Source organism: Mastigoproctus giganteus, chromosome 10, assembly GCF_048544385.1.
Source record: "Mastigoproctus giganteus isolate SK-2022 chromosome 10, ASM4854438v1, whole genome shotgun sequence".
NCBI lineage: Eukaryota > Metazoa > Arthropoda > Arachnida > Uropygi > Thelyphonidae > Mastigoproctus > Mastigoproctus giganteus.
In genome coordinates this window covers 84,544,090-84,564,842 of record NC_143584.1, presented here as the reverse complement: position 1 = coordinate 84,564,842, position 20,753 = coordinate 84,544,090, and the positions used below count along the sequence as shown (strand labels likewise).

The 20,753-nt window shown below is 36.7% G+C and overlaps 1 protein-coding gene across 8 annotated transcripts in view; it reads left to right on the top strand.

The window, feature by feature from the left end:
- LOC150079127 (coiled-coil domain-containing protein 102A) overlaps nucleotides 1–20,753 on the top strand; it is a 267,304-nt gene that overhangs the window by 187,711 nt on the left and 58,840 nt on the right. For 7 of the 8 annotated variants that reach the window (XM_090383724.1, XM_090383725.1, XM_090383722.1 and 4 more), the window contains one exon: nucleotides 5,587–5,796. In XM_090383724.1, coding sequence (XP_090239850.1) covers nucleotides 5,587–5,796 — 210 coding nt within the window. The remainder of the gene's footprint in view (nucleotides 1–5,586; nucleotides 5,797–20,753) is intronic. The other variant, XM_090383727.1, reaches the window with a different exon arrangement.

Genomic DNA, 20,753 nt, shown 5'->3' with positions numbered 1-20,753 from the left:
TGCTGTGCGTCTGATTACTCAGATTTCTTTTACACTAGTCTCAGTTTATCTCCCACCAAATCATACTTACCCTTATAATGACCTTGAAAAGCTCTTTTAATACGGCTACCCTCCCCTGACTGCTTGCTAGGGGATTTCAATGGCCACCATCCTTTATGGGGATCATCTAAATTAGACAGATGCGGCCGACTTATTGAAAGTTTACTGGAAAAACAAAACCTCACTCTTTTTAATAGTGGCTTGCACACCATATACAGTTACCCACTGGACAGACTTTTCCAATTGACCTATCAATTTGCTCCCCGATATTGTTTTCAGTCATGCAATGGTCCACTCTGGATGATCCCATGGGTAGTGATCATTTTCCAATTCTTTGTAATGTGATGACTACCCAACCACCATTACACCAACCCTGCAGGAAATGGAAATTCTCTAAAGCCATTTGGGCCAAATTTCAGTCAGCAATCACTCTTGACAAAAAAACTATTCAACTACAGCCCATAGATGAAGTTACTGATTATATCACATCCTGTCTTTTAGTTACAGCTAAGTACTCAATTCCATTATCAAATCCCCTGAGCCAACGGCATTTTAACTACTGGTGGAACGAAGAGTGCACAAAACCAAAGAAAGAAAAAAATAAAGCTTTTAATTTATTCCGTTGATCTCCAACCACAGCTAATCTAATTAGCTACAAGAAGCTAAGGGCAAAAGTGCATTACATTCAAAAGCAAGCCAAGAAAGATTCTTGGACTTGGTTCGCGTGTACTATCAATAGAAACACTGACTCCAGACTAATATGGAAGAAAATTAGGCAGCTTTCTGCGAAGTTTCCAACTGTTCTCCAATTCTTTCCTGCAATGGGAAAGAACTCTCTGCTCCTCTAGATATGGCCAATGCCTTGGGCAAAACCTTTGCTCAAGTCTCAGCTGCATCAAACTCCAATCCGAAATTCCAGAAAAATTAAGGCCGCCACCGAACAGAGACCTATCAACTTTTTCGAACCTCACTATCACTTCCATATAATCAGCATCTACAATATTGTGAACTTTTACAGGCCATCAGAACAACATGAAACATTGCCTCTGAGCCAGATGGCATATATTATGTAATATTTCAGCATCTCAATGACAAAAAGACTGCTTCTAGTCTTTTTTAACTGGATCTTCCTGGAAAATATTTATCCAACCGCTTGGCACCATGCTACAGTTCTGGCATTTTTGAAACCTGGAAAAGATCCCTCTAGTATTTTAGAATTTTACCAAGTTGCCTTGGTAAAATTCTTGAAAAAATGATCCACAGTAGACTCGTTTGGATCATTGAAACTCAACATCTACTGAGTAATTGTCAACGTGGCTTTCATCAAAACAGATCCTTAGATCTGATGATCAAGGCTGAATCTGAAATTCGCATTGCCTTTGTTAAAAATGAACACCTTATTATGGTCTCCATAGATATGGAGAAGGCATTCAATACTACTTGGTAGTATGGCATTCTCAGTGACCTTCATACTCTTGGTCTGCGAGGCAGCCTGCCCATATTTATTAGGAACTTTCCCAAGAGCTGATCTTTCCAGGTCACATATCAAAATTCCCTTTCTGCTACATTCTCGCAGGAAGGAGGAGTACCTCAAGGATCAATATTGAGTGCAACCCTGTTTGCCCTTAGAATTGATATCATTACAAAAGAACTCCCAAATACTGTAGAGGCGTACCTTTACGCTGATGATCTCTCTATTTCTTGTCATTCTCAGAACATGAGATCTATTGAAAGGCCCCTCAATAAAGTACAAAAGTGGGCTGAGCTCAATGGATATAGTCTTTCCCAACAGCAAACAGTTGCGATCCACTTTTGCAGTCAACGCAAACTGCATACAGATCCGGTGCTTCCGTAGCCAGGTGGGAAGGAGCAGCAGTGCGTAGCACACGCTTCTTGATTAGACCGGGGTTCGAGCCCATCACCACCAAATATGGAGGATGTGGAAAGGTCAGGGAATGACCACCGCATATCCCAGAGCAATATGGCCTTAGTTGCTAATGCTCCTTAAAAAAAAAAAAAAAAAAGCGTACCGATCCCGAACTTCGGATTCCACATTCCACCATTCCGATTGCCAGCAATATAAAATTCTTGGGACTAATCCTGGACAGTAAGCTAAACTTCTTTGAGCATGTTAAATTAATACGTACTGCCTGTCTTAAAAAGATCAACATGCTAAGAGTTTTATCTGCCCTGTTTTGGGGAGCAGATCGTACAACTTTGCTGTTGCTCTTATAGAGCACTGATTAGATCCCATTTAGATTATGGTGCTCCAGTTTATGATTCTGGCTGGATCCTATTCAACATAATGCACTTGTGGATTGCAATTGGTGCATATAGGACATCTCCAACTCAGAGTCTATACATTGAAGCTCATGAGCCCCCTCTGCATCTCTGCAGAAAAATGCTATTACTTAAATATGCAGCCAAAATACAGACTTGCTTTTTGCATCCTATTCAGCCATACCTTTTTAATCAACCAATACTCAAATCTCTACAGAAATAAACCAAGTAAAATTCGACCAGCTGGCCTACTACATCTTGAAATATCACAGAATTGGAATGTTCCTCTCCACAATAGGCAACAGATAGAGAATTACACTCCTACACCATGGACCACGTTTCCTCAACTGAACTGTGATACTTATTTTCTTCAATGGGGAGAGAATCGTCTACCGGTACTGACTGTGCAACAACTCCATGCTAGCCATGTTCAAACCTGTGCTGACTTTTTTGCTGATATATACGGATGGTTCCAAATCTCTTTCAACTGTTGGAGCAGCAGCAGTGTTTCCCTCTGCTATCATATCTGCTTCTCTTCCACCTGAATAGCAACTTTTCAGCAAAACTGTATGCAATACAATTGGCTCTAGAAAATTTGACTCTACACCATCTGCAAAATATATAGTTTACACTGACTCTCTCAGCTCAATTACAGCAATGCAGATTCCCTCTCAAAGGAATCACTATATTTTAATGAAAATCAGGAGTTTACTATTGCAGATTTATCATTGTCAACAACTAATGAAACTTGGCTGAATTCCAGCACATTCAGGCATAAAAGGGAATGAAGTGGCTGATATATCTGTCAAAAATCCATCAACTTTAGACCTAACTTCTGTCCCTATTCCAGTGCCTGATTATAACATCTTAATTCAAGCAGCATGCCATGCACAGTGGACAGAGTTATGGCATAACCAAATGAATAGCACTTTTCCAGTTCAAATACGATTAAAGAGGCCTGTGTGCTCTGGATTCATTATTCCATTATTAATATTATGAATATTATTCATTATTAATATCAAATTACTGTTGCTCAGAGCAAAACGGATACAAAAATAGATTGTAACAAGCTTAATAATAGGAAAATATACATTAGATTAGATTAGATTAGAAAATATACATTAGATTAGATTAGATTAGAAAATATACATTAGATTAGATACATACAAATAAAAGCTTTCGGTTGTTTTGTCAACCTTCCTCAGTTAAACTGACAGTTAAGAATGGAGCATGAGGGCGTGTACTGTCAATCTTGTGCGTGATTGATTGTTGAAGCCTGTGGCTGTGGTGTATGCGGACGTTGCCAGCATTTGTCAATGGACAGGATTGCTGTTTTGGTGATAGGGTGGACTTGACATCCACTGTTCCTGTTTACCGAGGTATTGGAACATTTGATGTTTAACGACTCCAACCAGGCGCGTCGCCGATAGTGGCGGGACTTATCCACAATCACGACATCGCGGTGTGGGTCGGTGTTGTGGTGGGTTGCCCAAACGTGTTCAGCAATAGCTGAGTGCTCCACATACGCTAAGCGGATTGCTCTTTTGTGTTTGGAAAGGTGTTTTTCGAGCTGTGTCCCAGTTTCCCCGATGTAGCAGCTAGTGCAGTCACGGCAAGAGATGCGGTAGACCAATCCGCTTTGTAGTAGGGTGGGGACAGGTGTTTTTACCTTAGAGATGAGGGATCGTAATTTTCTGTCTGGGAGTTGTACGCATTTTATCCCATGTGATTTTAAGATTCTACAAACCTGTTGTGATAGGTTTGGGTAGTATGGGATAAAGGCGCTCGTGGCTGAGTCATCTCCTTGTGGATGTTTCTGTTGGTTGCTACGTGGCCACGTGTCTGTAGGTCACACCTGTCAAGGGTTGATGGGATAGCCACACCTCGTAAGATCTGCCCTGACTTTAGCAATTTCGGCGCACCTCTCATTTACAGAGCTAGAGTGTGTCCAGGCACGAGTTAGCAAGGTTCGTGCAGTGGCAAGAAGATGGCTATGCGCGTGTGCTGACCATAAGTTGGTAAATTGGCCAGCACACATTGGTTTACGATGGACAGTTTTCTTCAAGCGCGTGCCCTCGCGCCGGACAAGGGTGTCTAAGTATGGTGTGGTGTTGTCCGACTCTAGCTCAGTCGTGAATTTTATGAAAGGCAACAGAGAATTGAGGTGGTCTAAGATTCGGTCACCTGAATTTCTGGGGATAACCACGAACACATTGTCCACTTAGCGACACCAAAAGGCAATGGGCTCTGGTACATCCAGTTGAAACAAGACCCAAAGTTCTGGCACTCGAGCAATCACACAGTGCGGTGGGAAGAAGTGGTACTCACATAGATGAGAATAGGACACACCCATCTGATTCATTTCCATCTACTAATGGACGATGATTCTCCTCAGTGTCCACACTAATTAGAACATCTAACAGTCGAACATATTCTGATTGTGACTGTCCTCACTATCAACAACATCGTGCTTCAATACTTAAATCTGGCTAACCTTCGAGAGAACTGTTGAGATTACATCATATCATTGGAGAGGAGGCAAACGTTAATGAACTTTTCTGCTTTTTGAAACAAATTGGAGTGTATACTCTTTTACGAATAGGTTTCAGAACTGAAATTAAATTAATTTGATTACATTGTTAATTATTTTCTAATATTCCTACGAATTGGCATACTATAGCCATTGCAGCTAATGCACCAATAAACAACCATCACACACACACACACACACACACACACACACACACACACACACACACACACACACACACACACACACACACACACACACACACACACACAACACACACACACACACACAACACACACACAACACACACACACACACACTTGTCACTATTTAATTTCCTGTCAGATGTCTGTGCATAATGTTGTTCAAGGAAATTAATAGAACATTGTGTTGGAATAAGAAAATATTTGGAAGGTACTTAAGTAAAAATGTTTTGCAGTTTTATATTAATATTATTGTTTTAATTAAATGAAATATATAAATTGTTCTTTTTTTTTTTTTTTTTGCTTTGTTTTGTTTAAAAGAAAGTTTGTTAGAAAAGAAGAAAAAAAAAGTTACTTCTTCACTGAAGTAATGATGATGCTGCTAATCAGATGGAAATATTAACAGGATCACCCTGTTTTGAGTTGGAAATTCATGCTTATTTGTGTTCTTTACCATTAACAAAAAAAAAAAAAAAAAAAAAGTTTTCACAATTTCAAGTTCCTTGCTAGTTATTCTACATACCATTCATTTAGTTGGAGAGACTACAAGCTGAGAATGCATCTGAGTGGGGACGTCGTGAAAGACTAGAGACTGAAAAGCTGGCTCTGGAACGAGAGAACAAAAAATTGAGAACTCAAATTGAGGATTTGGAGGAAAGATTGGAAAGAAAGACTAAACAGATGACTCTAGCTTCTGATTCCGATGTTAAAGCATTACAAATGGAGCTTCATGAAAAAAATAAGGTATGGATTGTTTCCTCTGTACAGTAAAATCTCAGTAATTTGGACTAATAGGGGAATGGTCTACTCTAAATTATAGAATAAAATGATATGGAAATATTTAAGTCATAGTTTATAAAAACAAGAAAATTTATTCATAATCTAGCAAGATATATTAATTTTAATGGTATTAGGACGAAAAAAGAAAAAACAGTTAGGAAACTTGAACTTTCTACTTTCTCTTTCTTCACTTTTTGCTTCACCCATTTTTCTCCCATAAACCACTGTTACTATTTCTTCTTCCATTATCACCTGATGGAAGAAGTAATAGTAATGTTGGCTTCATCTTTTAGCCATGTTCTTGTATCTTGTAATCTTATATTCCTTTTGCTATTATTGCACAAAACATTTAACACTATTCATCATTGACTCCGTTTAAATAAACAAGAATTGTCGTCCTTTAATAGCATTTTTCAGTGCACCTCTGACTCTCCCATTTTTATGCTTTAATTTTTAATATTGGCTACTGTCTTTCTTATCTTGTGTCCTGCTCACTTTCCGAATTGTCAAAAGAACCAGACAGTCTTGAATTGTTTCCTTCAGTACAGATGTTAGTATGTCTTTTTTATTTTGAGGATGACTGTTGTGGTTCATAGACTGTAATGATGGCTGTGGTATATTGTAAAGTAAGAAACAGTACTTAATAATGCTATTGCTGCTTGGTTAAATTTCAGCAGAAGGATCTGTAGGTGCTTTATTTAACAGTGATAGTATGTTAATATTTTCATTTATATTTATTTTCTTCTTTTGAATAGTTTAAATGGTTTTGTTTCTTTTACAAAATGATTGTTGTTGAAACCATTCTGAAAAAAGTTTGAAATTTTATCATTAAATTCTCGTTTAGGAAAAATATCCTTTCTGCATAGATAAAATATATACAATATATATATATATATACATGGAAAGGGCACTCTGAATTACAGATCTGTATTCAATAATGGGTAATTTGTTACACTCATGATTATTTTGCTCTACAAGATGGAATAAATTTGGGGTTATATATTGGCAGTGTAATTTGTGGTAGAGAGAGAGACAGAGGGAGTTTACAGTGAGACACCTGAATGCCTGTCTCACTCTTACCCTGAAGAACTTCAGGATAAGATTTGTATGTTAAAAATAGAAAAAATTATGTTGTGTTAAAATCCAGACCAGCATAGTTTGTGCCTAGAAAAGAAAAGTATTAAACTGTGACATAACATATATAAAGAAGGCATAAAGATTAAATCAATAAAAGTTAGATAATATACCTTATAGTACACACAATTCGGCCTTCGATAGGGTCAACCTGGGAGCTTGGTTTCAAGACTGTGTGGTAGAGCCACACAGTCACATTGGTTATTGTGATATTTCTGTATAAAAGGCAAATACTAAATATTTATAGATACTAAATTTTGGTAGGTTAAAACAATAAATGTGTTTTTATATTTTTGGCAAAAAAAATGAATTTTGACCAACTAAATTTTAAGATAATTAAAATGAAGTGAGATTTTACTGTTCTTTAATCTTGTAATTCATAGCCATGTATATTCAGTAATGGGTAAATCTTTGCTGTTTTAAAATAAAATCTATTGATAACTGTGCTGTAGGCATGGATATGTTGGTTGTGCAATCTGTCCACTGAGCAGAATCAGCCAGTTAGCTAACAATAGAATTTTTATATAAACATATGTATTTTTTGCTGTTATGACTACGATATTTCAATTTTAGAGTTTATATAATTACTAGAAAATCAGTGCAGACAAACTAGCTGTTCAGACAAACAAACTGTGGCCAGCTGTGAATATATTCCTGAATAGCTGTCTGTCAGTCCATCCGTTCGTGTGTGTTGTGGGGAGGCTTGCAATAAGAAATTATAATTTCAGCGAATGAAAGTAGACATCAGAACAATTAATTGGGGAGATATTAGAAAAGATTTCACCGAGCAGATGGAGAAGATATCTGCTCAGTGAAAAAACCAAATCTTCTACATTTAGTAAATTTGGTTTCCCAATGATAATTAAAAAGCCCTGTTTCATCAACACAACTTGTAAATAACAAATAAATTCTGCAATTTTTTTTTACCCTATGCCAAAACCGACAGATCAGATATTTGGACAAATTTTTTTTTTTTTTTATGAAAACCCCAAACACGAAAGGTATCAAAACCTATAGTACTTAGGATCATGCATGGGTTGAAGGAGAAGTATGGGGGGGGGATGCCGGAAACTTTGCTCTAGAGACTAAACATGGGTTTCACCAATAAGCAAAGTGGTGGTATTTCACCGGTTGATGAAAGTCATCTACCACTTTCATTCAGAAGAAATTCAGAAGATAAAAGAAAAAATAAAATACAAATAAAAATAAATTGTTTCACCAACAAATAAAATATATTCAAATGTTCTGCTGTTTTTCTGTTTTATACTTAGTGCTGATTAAAAATTTTATATGTAGCTTAGCATAGACTGGACTATATAATGTCCATGCAAAACTGTAGAAATAGGAGTTTTATTTTTATTTTATTTTTTAAATGAAAATCTTAAAAACCAAAGGTATTAGAACCTATAGTAGTCAGTACTGTGTGGGTTGAGAGCTGAAATCCCTCGATTAATGCAGTTTCAATTTAGTGTGTTTTATAATTTGGCACTGCATTTCAGATAACATAGGTCCAAATTCGATTTAGTACAGTTTATTTTATGTTACTGTCCTTACCTGATAGCTTGAATAACTGTGGACAAAAGGAAGAAGGAGAGTGAGGTGAATCGTAGCAGTGATTAAAAAGAAATGAAAGTTGATTACTTTAGAAGAAAAATTTGAAATACTGGTATACCTGATTTTCCTGGAACAGATAGTCTGGCACATCTTTTAATCTGGTAAAAGTTGAGAGGGCAATTGAAATTCTAACGACCATCAAACTAGTTTACTGGGTTGCCACAGATTGCATTGTGTGCAGCACGTGCACTTTGATTGTTTGAATGAATCGCCACCAAAAACTGCAGTTTTTGGTGGCGATTTTGTGTTATTATTAGTGAATTTTGTTATTATTAGCTTATTTTGTTTATATCTACCCCTATTCATGGCTTCTAAGAAAAGTGTCAGTGGTGGTGTCAGTCTTAAGCACCAGTCCATATCGATTCAAGATAAGGTAGAATTGTTGAAAAAACTGGATTGATGGTATTGGTTTCTCAACTGTTTTCTGATGTAAGAAGCAAAAATGCAAAATATTGGAATTCTATACAATGATTCCAACAAGCAAATGAGCATTAGAAAAACTATGAAAGATGATAAGAGTATTGAGCATGATCAAGTGATGATGGAATAGTTTTGATAATATCAGAGTGATGGAGTAGACTTGTTGGGTATATGCACAATTGTTTCATAAAGAATTTAAATTGGAACATGAGTGTGACTATAGTGAGGTATGGCTTCAAATGTTTAAGAAGCATCATGGAATTTCCTCCATAGAGTGTGTGGGAAAAAAAAGGTCTGCAAATCATGATGGAGCTGCTGAGCATGTTCAGACGAATTTGCGAAGTTTGTAACTGACGAGACCGCAGTCCCAGTCAGATGTATAATGCAGATGAAACTGCATTATATTGGTGATGCGCAACTAGAAGGACGTTAACAATAGAAGATGAAGAATAGCCAACGGGATTCACTCTATCTAAGGATAGAGTTACCATCTTAGTGCATTCAAATGCTGCAGGCACACATAGATCAAAACCACTGGTGATTGGAAAAGTAAATGCCCGGGCAGTGGTTCCCAAACTACTGAGATCTATGGACTTTCAAAAATCAAAAAAAGTTTGCGGACCCCTATATATATATGTTTGTATTAATATATTGAATAAAGTGTGCATAAATGGATGTGAAAGTTACAAAGAGTGTCAGTAAATAGAAGGGTGAGGATAGTTTAAAAAGAAGTGTAGTAGATATGTGAAGGTGAAAGAATGTTAATATCCTAAACTTATTAATTAAGAAAATTATGGGCTAAATTAGTAAGCCAATAGAAGGTCGGAAGACTGTAAAGAAAAAATTAGTACAGCAAAAATACCAATAAAACAAAAATAAAAATAGAAAGTGGTATCATCAGATATGGAGTGGGTGGGGGGGGGACATATTTAGGTAATGGTTGAATATAGGTAAGGCAAAAGTGCCTGATCTGATGTCAGCTGCAACAAATATTGATACATGATCAGGTATTTCACCAGGGGACTACACCTGACCATGTATCAGGAACTGTGTTTCTATACTTGTCCATAGTAATAGAAGAAAAGTGAATGGTCAAAATGCAACGAAAATGAAATTAGCACTTTCTAATACTGTATGGACAAGGTAGTCCCAACGCAGTGCAATTTATAAAAGTAAAAATAAGAATCAAGTTAGAATAAATATGGTTAATATAAATATGTAGAACTTAGTGTAGGATTTAAAGGATGTAATTTTGTGTAGATTGGAATTCAATGGTTCAATAAATAAATTTGGAACAAGCACACTGTATAAGGTGAGATATTAAATTGAGGATGGGGAATGGAAAAGGAGTATTTTAGATAAATAAAGATGAAAAATAGAAGTAGGATGGTAGGAACATTCGTATCACCCTCATATACACTAATAGTTTTACGAATGGGAAGAATGGTAGAAATAGACAGCAGAAAGATAAAAAGCAAAGAAAAAGTTATTAAATAACACTGAGCTTGCTGGGGTTGTGAAGCCCAACCTTATAGTAAGGGCTCTGGCTTGTAGAAGCATTAGTATAAAAGGGAGCTAATACCAAATGCTTGTGTTGTAAGGAAAAAATTATGTAGGTCGAAACATGCTGAGAAACAAATCTAAAACAAAACCAAAAATATAATAAAGAATTGAATGATACCTGGAGTTTTCAAGAAATGCGTAGCAGAAATAAGCTGGCGGGAAAAATATTAGTAGAAGGAAAAAGGCGGGGAGATGAAGCACACATATTCTGTAGAGTAGATGATTGCACGCAAACTTCAACCACATTAGCAATATATCTACATAATGAAGCAATTTATAGCAGCTTAACAGATTTAATAGTAAGCTGTGAAGAAATGGAAAATAGTGACCTCTATTGTCGTATTTAGAACACAAGTGTATGGAGATAATTTAAAATTAGTGTTGGAAAAAGTAATGCGGTTGGAATGGTAGGACTTTATCATGATAAAATTATACTAAATTACAAAATATACAAAAATAAACACACTACCATTCATAGAAAGTGTTGAACAAGGTGGTGGCAAAAAGAATGAAGATCAAAATTATATATACGGTAGACCAAATGATGAGTCTACGTTGTACTAAGCTGAATAGTCTTATATAAAGGACTGATCGTAAGCATATCAGAGTATAGAAAGCTAGAATCACTAAAAGTTTTGAGATAGAGAATAATTATAATCTGTAGTCCAAAAAGGTATAGTAAGAATCCGATTTTGAAAGAATTTAATTTGACAAGAAAATACATCAAAGGATAAAGAACTAATTTAAATCCATAGATGAAAGAATGTGATATAATTCCATATATATATAAGTAACATGGTGACTTTATGGTGGTGTAGTTAAGAATCTAAATGTAAAAGAACAGGAAATACAAATAAAAATAACTTGGAACATGAGTGTGCTAATTGGAATTATTTCATGTATATGAAGTAATTCCAAGGAAACAAATAAATGAACGTCTATAGACTTAATAGTGGTGTAGTTAGGAGACTATAGAAAGTAACTTTTTATTTATTTATTTATTTATTTTTTAATGTAAACCCCAAACGAGAGGTATTAGAACCTATAGTACTTAGTACCGTGCTTGGGTGGAGGTTGAGAAGACGAAAGAAGATATTTGTTGACATTGGACTTGAACTTCTGTAGACTGTAATTTTCAGGAAATACGTATGAAGGAAGGTTGTTCCAGAAAACGGCAGTTGGATGAATAAACGAGGAAGATGAAAAGTTGCTTCTGTGAGTTTGAAGTTAGACAGTAAATGGATGTTGGCTGGTGGCGGCACCTGTTCAGACTGTTTTGAAAGAGAGAGTGGGAATTATAGAAGCAAATTCAGAAAAACAGTGCCCATGGAAGTATCTGTAGAAGAGGCATGCAGCAGAAACAGTACGTCTATGAGAGAGCGAGTGGAGAGACTCTGTTAAAGATGAATCATTAATTAACCTAACTGCCATTCTTCTGAATGGAATGAAGAAGCCTAAGAGAGGTTTTGGGGGCACCACTCCAGATGTGGGAACAATATTCCATGGAAGGGCGGATTTGCGATTTATACAGAGTGAGCAGATAAACATCTGCTCACTCTGTATAAATCGCAAATCCGCCCGTCCATGGAAGAAAAGTAACGCCGAGAGTGAAAGAGAAAACCAAGTTTTTTTGATGCAGAGGAAGCAATATTTGTAATGTGCTTGTGCCAAGAGAGAGATTAGAAGTCAGGGTAATCCCCAAAAGAGATATCATTTTGCTTAGAAATCAGAGTGTCACTAAAGATAAGCATAGGAGCAGAAGAATCCTTTTTTCGAGATATAAGACAAGACTGAGTTTTAGAAGGTTGAAATCAACTAAGTTGTCTTTGCCCCACTGGAGAATTACCTGAAGATTGGTGTTTAAGGAATTGGTAGCAGATTTTCGAGAAATTGAAGCTGATTGAGCAGGACAAGGTTTCTCAAAACGGAAAGTGGAATGCAATGTGCTATCATCGGCAAAACTATGGATAGGATTTCCAGTCAATGTAAGGTCATTAATATACAAGAGGAAAAAGTGGGGGAAAGAACTGAACCTTGGGGGACACCGGCATTAGTGGAGAAGTTAGAAGACAGAGCCATTTACCATCATCCTCAGTGAGCGATCAGAGAGAAAACTGGATAACCAATTACTAAAAACAGTTGGCAAACCATAAGATGGAAGCTTGTTTAGAAGACCTTTATGCCAAACACGATCGAAAGCCTTTGAGATGGCAAGAGCAACTACTTGTGTTTCACCGAACCTTTCCATTGAATTAGTCCATGAATGGGTAACATAAGCCAGAATATCACCAGTGGATCGACACTGACGGAATCCATACTGGCGATTGTTGATCAGATGGAAGATTTCTAGGTAGTTTAAGAGTTGGCGGTTAAGTGATTTCTCCATTACTTTAGAAAGAGTAGAAGTAATTGGAATGGAGGGATTTGTCACCCTTTTTAGGAACTGGCTGGATATGAGCAAATTTCCAAGCAGAAGGAAAAACACCTTTGGAATAAGAAAGTGAAAAAAGGCGGTAAAGAATAGAAGTAAGTTCAGGAGCACAAATTTTAAGAACAAGTGGAGAAATACCATCGGGACCTGGAGCTTTCTTAGCATCAAGATTCGTCAAAATCCTTCTGACATCCTTTTGACGGAAGACCACAGGAGACATTGAATGGAGCGTGTTGGGAATGGTGGGAGGCGTTTTACCAAGATCATTAATACATGAGTTGGAATAAAAATGGGATGCTAGCAGGTCAGCTTTATCCTTGGCTGAAGTGACAACAGAACCATCTGGTCTGGACAGAGGTGGGAGCACAGATGGGCAAAAGTTGCGGCCAATAGCTTTGGCAAGAGACCAGAATGCTCGGTTACCATTAGGGCAAGAAGCAAGTTTTCTACTCTTATCCTGTTCAAACTCTAGTTTGGACTGATTAATAACTGCTGTACAATTGTTGCGAGCTTTGGTGTAGGCAGAAAATGAAACTGGAGAATTAGAAACAAGCCAATTACGATATGCAACATTCATCTCTTGAACAGCCTTAGCACATTTATTGGAAAACCAAGGTTTATTTAAAGGATGAGGTAATAAAGATTAGTGGTAAAAATCAAGTCACTAAAATCTAAAGACAGCTATATAATTCTATTAGAAATTTCAGATGTGGATTTTCAAAGGTATAGTATGAAAGAATAGGAAATAATTTCATGCATATGAAATTAGTTGAATCCACAGGCAGTATCGGGTGTGAATTCACTGTTGAAAAAATAGTAAATAAATCCAAGTATAAAGAACTAGTTGACTTTATATCCAGTGGTGGTGTAGTTAAGAATCTAGTTATGAAAGAACAGGAAACAAGTCTATGGACATTAGCATTAGTAGAGGCATTTGATGCAAGAAAGCAAGCTTATGCAGAATCAGCCAAAAAAAAAAAAAAAAAAAAAAAACCCACTTCCACTTCATCCCTCTGTTCGTTCAAAATACCTGTCCAGCTGAGCCTTAAACTTATTTAGGCTATCAACCTCCACTACAAGGGATGGAAGTCTGTTCCACCAACCAACAGCCCGCTGGCTAAAGGCAAATTTCCGCACGTCTATCCTACATCTGTCTTTCCTCAATTTGAATTTATGCCCTCTCAGGTGATTATTCTGAGCTAGAGGAAGAATCCCATCAGCATTGAGCATGCTCAAACCATTCAAGGCTTTATACACCTCTATCAGATCACCTCGCTGGTGCCTAGTCTCCAGACACTGTAATTTGCAAAACTTAAGCCTTTCTTCGTAAGAGCACCCCTTTGTTCCATTCACTAATCTTGTTGCCCTTCTCTGTACTCGTTCCAGCAGCTCTACATCCTTCTTGAAATGAGGCCTCCAGACCTGTATACAGTACTCTAGGTGTGGCCTGAACATTGCCTTATACAAGGGAATAAATCACCTCCTTATCCCTGCTGGAAAAATTCCTGTATATCATTGACAATACTCCATGAGCTACTCTTGCACCCCGTCTGCACTGCTCAGAGAACTTCATATCTGCCTGCACAACCACCCCCAAGTCCCTTTCATTGTCTACCACTGTCAGTGTAGTACCATAGAGTTGATACGTTGCTCTGGGGTTGCTGTTTCCCATGTGTTGTACTTTACATTTGTCAATGTTAAACTTCATTTGCCACCTCTTAGCCCATCTGCTCAACCTTTCCAGATCCTGTTGCAGCAGCATAGTGTCAGTAGTGTCCTTGACAACCCTGCCAACCTTTGTATCGTCTGCAAACTTGGACATTAAGCTTGATATACCATCATCAATATCATTTATAAATACAGAAAACAATAATGGACCCAACACTGAGCCCTGAGGAACTCCACTAATAACATTAGTCCACGATGAGCAGTGTCCATTGATTACCATTCTCTGTCTTCTCCCCCTCAACCACCCCTTTATCCATAGCAGCAATTTGCCTCCAATATCACACTGCTCCAATTGGTGTAGCAGTCTTCCATGTGCAACAGTATCAAAAGCCTTTCTAAGATCCAAGTATATAATATCAAAGCTATTCCCTGCATCCAGTTCTTTTGTGACTGCATCATAGTATCCAATCAAATTGGTCAGGCAAGACTTCCCCTTAACAAAACCATGCTGTGTCCGAGCTATAACTGAAGTCTTGTCTAAATGATCCTGCAGTGCTTCTTTAACCAGTGCCTCCATTAATTTTCCTGGAACAGAAGTTAAGCTCACAGGTCTATAATTACTTGTGTCAGCGTTTGATCCTCCTTGTGAATTGGGGTCACATTTGCACATTTCCAGTCCATGGGTACCTCCCCTGAGTCCAAGGAAGCTCTCATAATTATGGCTAAGGGTTTGCTTACTTCCTTTGCTGCCTCCTTTAATATAACTGGATAGATCCCATCCACCATGGGTGCCTTTCTTGTGTTTATCTTCAACAGTTTCTCCTCCACTTTACTCCCAGTTATTTCAAGATTCTGTAGCTTACTGCTAGAGTTGAATACACCTCTGGCATTCCCCTCGCTGAATAACCCCTCATGTGTGAATGTCGATGCAAAATATTCATTTAGTTTGTTAGCTACCTGAGCAGGATCATCAACAGTTGACCCATCAATATCAAGTGGACCAATCTGATTCATCCCCTTCCTTCTAGAGTTTACATAAGTAAAGAACTCTTTGCTGTTTTTCTTTGCATCCCTTGCCAAGGATTTCTCGTAATCTGCCTTCGCCTGCCTAACCTCCTTTGTAACTTGGTTGCATATCAACTTGTATCTATCATAGGCTTCTGTGTCATATGTTAATTTGTAAGTATCCCATGCATGTTTCTTCTCTGCCATATGCCTCATTAGTTCATCTGACATCCATTTTGGCCTAAATCTTGAACAATATTTCTTAGTTGGTATGTAAAGCCTAGTAGCTTCCAAGATAAGTTCTTTGAATGCTTCCCATTTTGAATTTGCTGTTGGTAACATCATCAGTTGGTCCCACTGTATAGAATTTAGATACTGTCTCAGTCCATCGTAGTCGCCTTTACGGAAGCAATAACCCTTCCCTTTACCCCTAATGGTAGTTACCTCTTTGAGTAAATCCCACTTCAGCACACTGTGATCACTGCCACCTAGTGGTTCATTTATCTGCAGATTCTTAATGCATGAAGAATCACTGCTGATAATCAAATCAAGAGTATTACTCCCTCTAGTTGCCTCCTGAACATGCTGATGTAGAAAACAATCATCCAATAAATCCACAAAAGCCCTGCTAGTGTGTGAGTGACCAGCCCCCAAATTCCAGTCAATATCTGGGAAATTAAAATCTCCCATTATAAGACTCTCTGATTTACTGGTCCACTCTATTTCTCTGTACAGTTTCTTATTATGCTCATCAGAGTCATTAGGCCTATAGCACACTCCTACTCTCAATTTTGATCTCCCAATGCTTATGTCACACCAAACTGACTCAACACTGCACTGTCCAGCGATGTCGACTGGCTTCACTTCCTTGGTTTTTATGTGTTTCTTAACTAATAGCATAACCCCTCCCCCCCTTTCTATCCTTTCTGTAGATGTTGTACTCCCCAAATTCCAGTTCTACATCCCTTATATCTGTGTGACACCACGTCTCTGATATCCCAACAATATCTGCCTTTGATGTTTTGAGCAATACCTCAAATTCATCAAATTTATTTACTAAACTCCTAGCATTGGTGTACACGCAAGTATACCTGCACCTGTTTCTATTCTTAGCTACCCTAACACAACCCATGTGTTTACTTGTACCGCAATGGCTCCCAGCAGTCTCTGAAATATCATGCATCTTGTTTTTCAGGCTTCTGCTCATTCTAATAGAAGCAGTGCAAGAACCTCTTTCACCTCTGCCAGTGGCTACTGTCAATCTATTGGTCTTTGTCTCCCCCCAAGCTAGCAGTTTTCCGACCCACCTAACACTGCCTCGATAACATCAGCAAATATTCTTGCACTCTTTCTATTTAAGTGTATCCCATCTCTGTAGAAGCAATCTCTCCTGTTAACAAGTACAGTCCAGGCTGAAAAAAATTCTACTCCTTGAGCCTTGCACAATCTTTCCAGGGCCGAATTGATCGACAAGGCTCTCATCATATACTCCCTCCTATCGTGTCTGGGCAGAATTGCAGACACTTTCAAATTCAACCCTAATTCTCGGCTTTTGTTCAACAGTGACCTGTACTTGTTAAGTAATTCTGCCGGTCTCCTACTCTTAATATCATTAAGGACATGGAACAGTTCAATCTTAAGATGGAAGAACATGAAGTAATTCCAAAGAATCAAATAATTGGATGTCTGTATACCTAATAGTAGTGTAGTTAGGAGATTGTATAAAGTGATTTATATAAAGATGAATGGTAAAAACCAAAGTCACTAAAATTTGAAGGCTGCTATACAATTTCAGTAGAAAATTCAGAGATGGATTTTGAAAGGTATAATATGTTATACATGTTTGAAAATCCAAGACCCAAAGGAATTATGCAAATTCTACATATAACAAAAACCCAAACTTAAAACAAATTAGTAGAAGTCACAAAGACTAAACATGGGTAGTCAATTATAATTAATTTCATGAATGATTATTAAAACTAATCTAATGGATAAATGAGAAAAGTGAAAACTTAACAGTAGGAACTTAGTGAGTAAAAAGACCAAAGTAATCATTCCGAAGAAAATAATTGCATCGGAAATCATGTATAGCTATTACGTACCAAGTAGTGGAATTCCACCAGATTATTTTACAACTATACAAATACAATTAGAACTGACCAGTTCATAGTAAATTATAACTTAATTTATTTCTGATAAAATGGGAAGCTATATTGAAACAAAGTAGATAGGTATATTATTGTTAACTAGCTTATTGTAAAGGAGTTGTAGAGCTTTGGTGAACAGTAGCTGGTTACTAAATATGTTAGCTAATCGATTGTTTGGGTACAAATTATTTTTTTTATGTACAGTCAGTCCTTGTATAACATGTGTTTATATTATACGAATTCGATCATACACGATTAATAAATAGGGGAACAATATCGTATATAACACTAACTGAATTCGCTTACGCACGATTTGCCTTTATGTTTACAAGAAATGGCAGTCGAACGCGGAATCACTCCAACTGAATGCAACACGATAGCAGTCCACACAATTGCAGCTATCGGTATTAGCAGATATATGGCCAAGAGGGAGAATGTTAATTCTTGTCTTTTCTTTAAATTTACATTAATTTCGATGTTTTATAATTATATATTTATATGTAGCTATTGTACATTAGGCTATCCATTCCAGGGCTAGTATATATATAACTAGTGAGCTGGTTGGGGTCACCACAAACCTGATGCTTCCATGTAGAATCAAATTTAATAATAAGAAATATAAGTTAGTACATATAAAAACTATGCATGTATAATGGCTAATTGTCCCTATACAATAGCATTAACATAGCACATAATAACTCCAATAACACTACTTAATAATTTAAAGTCTTCAGACAAAACTCCAATATATATACACCCATGTTTGGCCAAGAATTATTTGTCAATTTTTAAATCATAGATAACTTAAGGTTATTAATAAAATCAGAATATATATATATCAGAGTCTGTAAACTGAAAATGGTATTCTGAAAAAATTCAAAGTTTTATGAAACTACTTAACTTTATTCTTATTTTTACATAAATATATAATAACCTTATTTATCATCAATTTGCTATATAGAATGAATAATGTGACCAGTTCCAGAGGATCCATTTTGCAGACCACCTGGAACTGGTCTGCAGACCTGCCCTAGGGCCTTGAAGGCATTAAAATTTACCCTGTAATATACTGTGCTAATAAAAATGGTTGGATTACCACAGAAATTATCTTAGAATGGTTTTAAAAGTTTGTGCCATACTGCACATCTGTAGGCTTACCTGCAGATTGCAAAATTCTTCTTATTCTGAGCAACTGTTTGGCTTGTCCCAAAGTTTAACTGTTATCCAAGGAAAATATTTACGCAATGCATTTACCTTTAAACTGCACATCACCTATCCAACACTAAGACAAAGGATACTGCACTCTGTGAAGGCTATGTATTGTCACTTTTCATGAAACATGTGTTAGATGTGGTGGTTAATGCTGGAAAGTCTATAGGGATATTTATTAAAGAATTTCACTTATCACAGGAGCAAGGGGTTTTTCATGAGTTTCTTGAGTTTGCAAAAGGTGTTATGGGGGTCTGTTGCCAAGGGCCTAGCAAGTAGGCTAAATGAAGAAAATTTGGCTGAGTGGAGGCCTGACGTAGCCGAGTGGTCAGGAACGAGAGTGCATAGCACACGTTCCTTGAGTGGACCAGGGTTCAAGCCCGTGACTACTAAATACGATAAATATTTGTATTGACGATTTATTGTAAACTCTACTGACTTGGTTGTCGTGCTGGAGTATAAACAGAAAATTTTAATTTTTGATGAAGAAGCACTTGTTGTTTATCACTGTACTGACATTAAATAATAGATGTTGTAGGTGTAGCTGGAAGGCCTACTATTTGTAAGTTAATTTGTAAGTCTTTGGGTAAATTAATCAAAGAGCTAGAACAATGTACCTTTGTGATGAAACAAGAGCTAATGAATCTTTATTTGATGCATCAAATATTATTATTATTATAGCTCTTTTTACCGCAAATGTTTGTGAATTGCTTAAATCTCATGCAGAAGAACTCAATAATAATGACCTTATTAATTTAGAACAACATGCTTTTAAAGATGTGAAGAAGATGAAAGTGAACCATTGAAGAATTTCTCTTTGAAAGAAATTGACAAAATATTTCACACTATTGAAACTTTAAAGCAACAAATTATGGATGCTGATCCCAACATCAAATGAAGCATGCCAGTCTGCCAAAACCTGGAGAAAGATAGTAGCTGCTACAGAAAGATGTATGAGCTGAAGAAGGAAAATAACTTCAAACTTTGCTATTGAAGCATTTTTCAAAAAAAAATGAATTATGTAATTTTTACACCTTTTTTATATATGTATCTATATGCTTTTTCAAATAAACTTTTCTGGACCAATGAAAAAACTTTTTTTAATTCTTTGTATTTATATTACAATACAAAACAGTTAAAAAAATTCATTTTTTTTTAACTGTTTCAAATTAACTGTTTTAATTTGTTACCTTATTAATACAAAATAAGGTAACAAAATTACCTTATTTTGTATTAAATTTGATTAGTGTGGCACTTTCCAGGTATGCATTAATTTCAGTAATTGAGGAATTGCTGTAATTTGTTTTTATTATTTTTATTTTATTTTGCTGGTGGAGCAAAAACTTCAGACTTTCTTCCACCATTTGGCTAATACTAAAAATAAGACAGGACTGAGTTTTAGAAGGACTGAAGTTCATTTTTTTCCCCACCCCACTGGAGAATTATCTGGAGACAAGCATTTAAGGAATTGATGGTGAATATCAGATGGTGAGCATCTTTGTGCAGGCAAAGGTTTCTCAAACCAGAAGGTGGAATATAATGTGTTATCAACAGTACACCTATGTATATGATTCCCTTTCAGTGGAAGAAGGTTATTAATATAAGAGAAAAAGAGTAGACAAAAGAACCAAACCTTGGGAAATACCAACGTTAACGGAGCATTCAGTAAATTAACCACCTACCTATGATGGAAATAAGAAGAGGGAAAAATCTTTTTTTGATTTTTCAGT